Genomic DNA, 8,186 nt, shown 5'->3' on the forward strand with positions numbered 1-8,186 from the left:
TCTCCTCGCCGTCGCTCCCCGCCCTGCACCCAGGCCCCGGGGCCGCAGGCAGCCACGCCAGGACACGTGCCCTGGGGGCTGGGCCCCTGATCTGCTCGCTCCGGGTGGGAACCAAACTCCCCAGGGCGGCGGCGTGCAGGGAGCGAAGGGTTAAGCCCGCAGCCCTCCCCTTCCCAGAGCACATGGTGCCACCATCAGGGGGCTGGAATAGCGCAGGGACCTTCCTGTCCAGCCCCCCGCAGCTCCTCCTGCCCCGGCGGGTCTGCTCCGGAGCCGGACTCCTCCTGTTGCGCTGGGCGCGTCCCCGTCCGCAGCCCCCTGGATCGCCCCGGCCGGGCGGTGAGCGCGGGCGCCGGGGGGGACGCAGCCAGAGGCGGCCGCGGGGAGGGAAAGGGCAGCGGCGGCCAATCGCTGCTCGGAGGAAGCGGCCGCAGGGACAAGGGGATGGGAGCCAAAGTGGGGCTGGGAACGGAGAGATTCCCCCCCCGCCCCCCAGCAGCACGTGGGGGGCGGGGGTGGTCTGTGCAGCTGAGCCCCCAGGTCCCCCCCGCCCCCCAACCCAGGGCTGCCTGTGGGGGGGGGGAGTTTTGAAGGGTTTCGTGATAATTTATCAAAGCAGAGCCGTCCCCTCTTTCCCCGCCTGCAGGCAGGATTCCCTGGCCCTGACTCCGGGATGCAGCGAGGGGAAGAGCCGTGTGTCCCGGCTCTCCAGGGCGCCGAGGAAAGGGCGATCCCCCGAGGGGCCTGCGCAGGTGAGGAAGACCCTCCACGAGTTAACAGCAGGCCCTGCTACAGCTGGGGAGGGTGCAGGCCAGAAGGGGCGGAGCTGGAGTCGCACCCCGACGCTGGAGGGCTAGTATCAATGATCCGCAAAGGCCGGGGGGGAGAGTCGGGAGGTGGCAAAAGTGGCATCCAATTATTTAGGGTGCTGTGGCGATTCGTAATCTGTCCTCTAGTGTATCCCAGGCCGGCGGTGCCACCCACCACCTGCACATGAAGCCGAGCAAGGGACTTTAACCAAAGTATCACAGCCCACCGGAGGCTCAGCCATGAGATGCCACAGGCAGGGAATAGAATCATGGAATATCGTGGTTGGAATATCATCTAGTCCAACCCCCTGCTCAAAGCAGGGCCAATCCCCAATTTTTGCTCCAGATCCCTGTATGTCCCCCTCCAAGGATTGAGTCACAACACTGGGTTTAGCAGGCCAATGCTCAAACCACTGAGCTGTCCCTCCCTGCAAGGGACCAAGGCACACCAGTGCCTGAGGCCCCCCCACAGTGGAAGGGAAACGATTAAGTGAGAGATCCCCAGATGATCCTAGCAAGTGATCCACACCCACACGCTGCGAAACTAAGAGGAAGATGTAAAAAACCCAAGGTCTCTGCCAGTCTAACCTGGGGAAGAAATTTGTTCCTCACCCCATATATGGCGATTAGTTAGACCATGGTACCTGGGGGTACGCAGAGGTCTTCTGGGGGGTACATCAACTCACCCAGATATTTGCCTAGTTTTGTAATAGGCTACATAAAAAGCACTAGCGAAGTCAGTACAAACTAAAATGTCATACAGACAATGGCTCTATATTCTATACGCTGAAAAGTAAGTACAATATTTCTATTCCAGTTGATTTATTTCATAATTATATGGTAAAAATGAGAGCCATTTTTCAGTGCTACTGTGGCTGAGACACTTTTATATTTTTATGTCTGATTTTGTAAGCAAGTCGTTTTGAAGGGAGGTGAAACTTGCGGGTACGCAAGACAAATCAGACTCCTGAAAGGGGTCCAGTCGTCTGGGAAGGTTGAGAACCACTGAGTTAGACCCTGAGCATGTGAGCTCGACCCCGCGAGCCGAGCACCAGAGAGTGCTCGGTGCCATCTCAGAGCCCTGTCCCACAGCTTGTGTCCCATCTCCAGCGTTGGCCATCACCAGGGTTTCAGAGGAAGAAGACCAAAAAAAAATCCAGCCTCCCAAAACACGCTTTGGGGGGAAAAGATCCCTCCCTGCCTCTTGCTGCAGGACAACTGAAACCCTGAAGTAATAGTTTTTAGGAACATCAGACATAAACCAGAAATGAGCCCCGCCCTCCCACATCACCTTTGCACTCAAATTTGTCCAGTTCTCTTAAAATTAATCGTTATTTCCCCCCCACACACACACACTCACTCCCCATTGAGAGGCTGTTCCAGAACCTCACCTCTCTGGTGGTTCGAAACCTTCTAATTTCCAGCCTGAATTTGTTCTGCCCTGTCTCGCTCAGTACCCAACACTCACAGATCCCAAGGCCGGAAGCGTGTGATTTATCTCGTCTCGCCAGCTGTTGAACTTCCCCAGAATAATTGCTTTAGAACTAGAGCAAATCTTTTCAGAACGAATCCTATCTTGATTTAAAACTTGCCAAAGATGGAGAATCCATCTTGACTCTTGCCAAGTTGTTTTGATGGTTAATTCCCCTCAGGATTAAACATTTACACCATATTTCCAGTCTGAATTTGTCTAGCCTTAACTTCCGGCCTTTGTATTTTGTTAGTCCTTCATCTTCTAGATCGAAGAGCCCATTATCAAATTCCCCTCCCCAAGCTTTCCTCTGAGGGCTCAGCTGGATTGTTGGAGCAAAGCCACTTCCCCTCTGGGGAAGGGTTTGGGGAAATTCACCTCCTACCCATCAGATTTGCCATTCATTCTCTCCCTAGCACAGTCAACGAGCCCTGGCTGGATTCTCCCTCTCTCCCAGCAGGTGCCAGGATGGAGGTGAAGAGTCCCAAGAAGGAAGGGCCTACGGGAGCAGAGCCACACTGGATGTCCCAGAGCATTAAGCAAGAAGAGGCCAGCGGGGCTGGATGGCCGGAGGAGATCAACGTGATGTCTCCAGAGGAGATCGGCATCAGGATGATGATGGAGCACAACCGAGCCCAGCTGGGGGAGAGCCCTTACAGCTGCTCGGACTGCGAGAAAAGCTTCAGCCAGAGCTCCCACCTCGTCCAGCACCAGCGCATCCACACAGGCCAGAAGCCCTACAAGTGCACCGAGTGCGGGAAGAGCTTTGTTCTCAGCTCCAACCTCCTGGAACACCAGCGCATCCACACCGGGGAGCGCCCCTACAAGTGCGACCAGTGCGAGAAGACCTTCAGCCAGAGTTCCCACCTCTTCCAGCACCAGCGCATCCACACGGGCGAGCGGCCCTACCAGTGCACCGAGTGTGGGAAGAGCTTCAACCGCAACTACACCCTGGTGAAGCATTACCACACCCACGTCGGGGAGCAGCCCTTCATCTGCAGCGAGTGCGGGAAGAGCTTCAGCCTGGGATCCTTCGCCCAGCATGTCCGCACGCACACGGGTGAAAAGCCCTACACCTGTGCTGAGTGCGGCAAGAGTTTCAGCAGCAGTTCCAACTTGAGCCAGCATCGGCGCATCCACACCGGAGAGAAACCCTACAGCTGTGGCCACTGCGGGAAAAGCTTCAGCCAGAGCTCCAACCTCATCAAGCACCGGCGCATCCACACTGGAGAGAGACCCTACAGCTGCTCCGAGTGCGGCAAGACCTTCAACCAGAGCTCGTCGCTCATGCAGCACCGGCGGATCCACCGGGGCGAGCGGCCCTACGAGTGCACCGAGTGCGGGAAGCGCTTCAGCGTCAGCTCCCACCTGGTGGAGCACCGGCGGATCCACCGGGGCGAAAAGCCTTACAAGTGCGTTGACTGCGGGAAGAGCTTTGGCTGCAACTCATCCCTGATGAAACACCAGCGCATCCACACCGGGGAACGGCCCTACAAGTGCCCCGAGTGCGGGAAGTGCTTCATCGACAGCTCCAAGCTCAACAACCACCGGCGCACCCACACCGGAGAGCGGCCCTACAAATGCACCGACTGCGGGAAGGGCTTTGGAGACAGCTCCGCCCTCATGAAGCACCAGAGGACTCACACCAAGTAGATACCCAGCAGATGGAGAGGGGGGCACTGGTGTCTCTCTAGAGGGTGAAATTGACATGCCGTGGGGAAGGAGGGCCTCTATAAAGCGAGACATCAATGTGCCTTCTAGGGGGACAAGGGCACCTTTATAGAGAGTAAATTGGTGTCCTCTCTTCCAGCCCCCCTATTGCTCAGCAAGACATACCAATCCATCTCGGAAACCGTGGCTCGTACCCCCAGTGTATGCCAGTGCCCTTTTGCCTGCAACAAGCTGCAGGTCTGATCTGAAGGCCTTTCCCCCACTTACAAGGTGGATCAAGGTGCGGATGGCCTCTGCGAGGATCCCAAAGTGGCAGGAAATGCTAAGGCAAATCATCCAGCTGTGATGTGAGCCACAGGGATTTGTACAGAGGAAATAAGCAAACATAGTGAGGTTTAGTGATTAGGCCTGGGAGTCAGGACTTCTGGGTTCTGTCCTCAGGGAGGGGAGTAGGGTCAAGTGGGTGATCGCAGAGGAGGCTGGAAGCCAGGAATCATGGATTAGATTCCCAGCTATGTGTGGGTTATAGAAGGTGAAATCGGAGTTTGTTTGCAGTTTTGCTTAGGTGTATAGTTTAGAGTAGGGGCCTGGGTTCTACACCCGGCTCTGGGACTTTACCTTTCTGTGCCTCAGTTTCTTCTTCATCTGTCAAATGAGAATAATGGTACCCAGCTGTTTTCTAAAGTGTTTTGAGAGTCATAGATGAAAAGTGCTTATTATTCTGTATTTGATGAGTAATTGTATAAGCTAGAAGTGACTCTCATTTCACCCTGCTTTGTTCATGCTCTGAGTTGGCTGCAGAACATAGATCTCTAAGTCTTTTCTTAGTCTGGTTTGCAGTAATTAAGATCCACAATTGAGCTCTCATTTCTCTCAACCAACCAGGAGAAGAAATGTAAAGGGATCCTGGAAAGGGAAATAAATCTGGGGATTGTGCCCTTCAATTTTGCTACTTTATGATGCACAAAACAAAGCTTGAATCAACCTGCTGGGGACTTGTACGTTAGACATTTGGCAGTTAAATAACTTGGAAGTCTGTTGGGAAGACTGGAGAATTGGGTCTGATCAGTTAAACCTGATTGAACGTGGAGAGTGGATTTAAAACAAGTTAAGGCTAGGAGTTTTCAACAGTAATCTCAGAGGACGTCCATTGTAGGAGATATCTTAGAGACCTAGTTTTCGGGTGGAAGTGCTCAACATTGTCTGAAAATTGGGCACCCTTAACCATTAAAGGTTGGGTACTGCCCATCACCATTGAAAGTTTTGGTCCAAATCTTTAAAAATCAAGATTTTCTCTCCCAATGTGTTCCTTGGGTAACTGAGTTCAATAAGTGACAACAGAATGAGCCTGTCAGATTCTTTGCCTGTGTTAATATTGATCTAGGTCAAATGTCTGTTTCACGGGGTGCTCTACTCGCCACTGAAGCACCTCCTTGGGGTTAGCTCTGCCAGTCTGATGCTCCTTCCTGCAGGTGCTCACTCCGTCTCTCTCTTGGGACTCAATGGCTTCCTCTTCATGGCTTGGCCCTCAGGCCAGGTCATGTGGTTTTCCCCTTCCGGGGGGGGTTTGTGTACCCAAGTCTTTCTGTACCAGTCATCCCAGGCAGTCTTCCAGTTCACTGCCCATCAATGGGGCCATTTCCCCAGTGGGTGGTAGAGGAACCCAGGCCTGGCCTCTTCTCTGTGTTCCAGCTCAGGGACCCTACCCTGTGCTGTCCCACACCTCACTGCTGTTTCCCTGGTCTGCTTCCTACATTGTCTCTGTCCAGCTTCCTCTCTACCCTCCTTTGGCTTGCCTTTCCCTCTGGGCCAAGCTCCCTGCTCTCCCAAGCCCCACAGAGTGACTACAGACCTCCTCCCTGCAGCCCCTTTCTGCCCTCAGCTACCTGGCTTTCTACAAGCCCTTCCTATTCCTGTCCAGGAGAGCTTTATCCTTTAATTAGTCCTCTCTGCTCCCTGGTTCCCTGTCCAGGTGCAGCCTTGGTGGCTAATTGGTCCAACTAGCCACGTTAAGCCCTTCAGAGGTGGTGTGGGGTGAACACCCCATCAGACATGGGTTTACCAGGTCTGTGCTACATGCTGGCCTTTAAACAGTCTCCCTTTCAGTGTGGCAGACCACAGGGGGCCACACTGATCCACCAGGATAGGCCATGCGGCCTCTCTGACTCCAGGATTGGGCCTTCAGGCCTTTGCCACCGGGAGCTCCTACAGCAAGTCCGACTGAGATCAGACTTCTGCGGAGACATTCTTGTTTCAGGGAGCAATGCAGCCCATTGTGTATTAGCAGTGATGCTGAGCTCTTTCCTCTCTGCAGAGTGTCAGAGGAAGTTGCCTGCTCTTTACAGGCCCAGCAGCTAAGCATTCTTGTTCAGTCATTGGCGGTCCCATTATGTCTTCCGGATCTTTCATTCAGATGTGTTGATTCTTTTCTGCTCCTAAAGTCACCTTGGTACCATCTCAGACAGTCTACCTGCCATTCTGCCAGCCCCTCATTCCCTGTTCTACTCACTGTGTAGTCACACAAAGTGCACAGGGAAACTGAGACGCGCATCTGGATCATAAAAATATTACCAACTTTCCCATGTACATCACAGCATAACAGGCACTCTGGAGAAAAATCTTCTTTGTTAAAAGTTCCCCAACCCTCTGCTTCGGGAGTTCTGTTAAACTCTTGAGCCTCCTCACCTGATGCTTCACAGGGAAATAAAATAAGAACATACATTCCTGGTGTTGCTAAGGTTTAAAGAATAAACCCCAGAGCTTGCCCCATCCCTGTTGTATTTCTCCAGGCAAAGCGGTCAATGGGGATCAGTGGGAGCTAAGATGGCATTATGTCTGCAAGGCAGAATTCTTTATAAAAACCCAACAGCCATGTGGAACTATTTATACTTAAGAAAAGGTGATTCTTCTGTTCTTGGAGCTGAATAGGTTAGAGGAGGGCTTTAAGTCAGGACTTCTGGGTTTTCTTCCCAGTTCTGGCAGGGGAATGGTGGGTTAGAGTGGGCGAGGGGGCCTGGGAGCCAGGACACCAGGGTTCTATCCCTGGCACTCAGGGGGAAGTGGGCTCTAGAGGTTGGAACAGAGGAGGGAATGGAAATCTAGACTTTTGGGAGAGAAGAGACCAAGGCTTTTTAGAACAACAAACTAGCATCAAGATGTGGCATGGAAAAGCTGTGATTGAAGAAAGGGGTGAGAGAGGGGGAAGAAGGAGAGAAAGAAAATGGCTAAGATTTTTTCCAAACTGGCTAGTTATTTTGGGGTGTTCAGTCTGAGCCTGATTATCAGAGGATGAGCACTCTGCGCTTTCTGGGGAATCACTTTCCTTGTAAGTGGGTCTCCCCCAATTTGACTCCCATAAAAACTCAGACACTCCTAATCACTCGCTGCTTTTGACAGTGGTGGCCACTGAATCTTCAAAGTAGCTAGCTAGAATTCCTGCTGTCTCCTTAGCCAGGTCTTCCACCCACCCCTCACCCTCTCCTTAAGTCACTTATTTGCTTCTTTGATTCACGTGGGAAACCTTTTCTAAAACAAAAGGAAACCCAGATTGCTTTAGAGAAGTGACTGCTGTTTAAATGCCCTTTTTAAGTAATATTTTTTAGCCTTTTTTTTTTTTTTTTTTTTTTTTGAGGGGAGGACGTGTCTATTTTAATTTCAAGGATTTTTGTAAACACAGAGAGGGGAAGTAAAGGGATTGGCAAGATTTCATCTTAGCAGGAAAAAGAGAGATCTTTTCCCCACAACCTCACAGGACGTTATAACCCAGAGGTCTTTCTCCCACAGCTTCATGAGTTGTCATAACCCAAAGATCTCTCTCCTGCAGCTTTGTGAGATGTCATAATGCAGAGCTGTCTCTCCAACCATTTCAATCAACGTTATGAGGAGCTGAGAGAGACTTAATGCAGGAAATCTGCTTGTGGCAGGATCGGGGCCTTCTCACGATGTAGCTTTTAAGGGAGGGGTGTTTGAATTAATCTAATATTTTTCTGTAGGGCTGATTTTTTTAATTCTGTATCCATTTTTTTTTTAGTAATGCTATTTTTCTATCGGTGTCGGGAGCTTCCTGTAGTTAGATTTAAGAGGTGACAATAAATATTTGGAGCTAAAAGATGGTATGTGTTTTTTTCTTTGTGGTCTGTGGTGTCCAGACAAATCACAGCTGTAGGGAGGTGAGAGGTCTGTGGGTGTAGGGATTCTGTGCGGGTGAACTGAGCTCCGTAGGGGGTCACAGGAAG

At 51.9% G+C, this 8,186-nt stretch overlaps 1 protein-coding gene across 3 annotated transcripts; it reads left to right on the top strand.

The window, feature by feature from the left end:
• The first annotated feature begins 9 nt into the window (after nt 1–9).
• LOC125638255 (uncharacterized) lies at nt 10–8,059 on the top strand. Of its 3 annotated transcripts, none has more exons than XM_048853773.2 (3): nt 219–339; nt 647–752; nt 2,738–8,059. In XM_048853773.2, exons 2-3 carry the CDS (start codon nt 674–676, stop codon nt 3,931–3,933), a joined length of 1,275 nt encoding a protein of 424 aa, XP_048709730.1. In that variant the 5' UTR covers nt 219–339; nt 647–673; the 3' UTR covers nt 3,934–8,059. The 3 variants fall into 3 exon arrangements, with proteins under 3 accessions (XP_048709727.2, XP_048709730.1, XP_048709731.1); XM_048853774.2 differs by having other exon boundaries at nt 2,741–8,059; XM_048853770.2 differs by lacking the exon at nt 647–752 and having other exon boundaries at nt 10–339; nt 2,741–8,059.
• The last annotated feature ends 127 nt before the right edge of the window (nt 8,060–8,186 follow it).

This window comes from Caretta caretta, chromosome 6 (genome assembly GCF_965140235.1).
Source record: "Caretta caretta isolate rCarCar2 chromosome 6, rCarCar1.hap1, whole genome shotgun sequence".
NCBI lineage: Eukaryota > Metazoa > Chordata > Testudines > Cheloniidae > Caretta > Caretta caretta.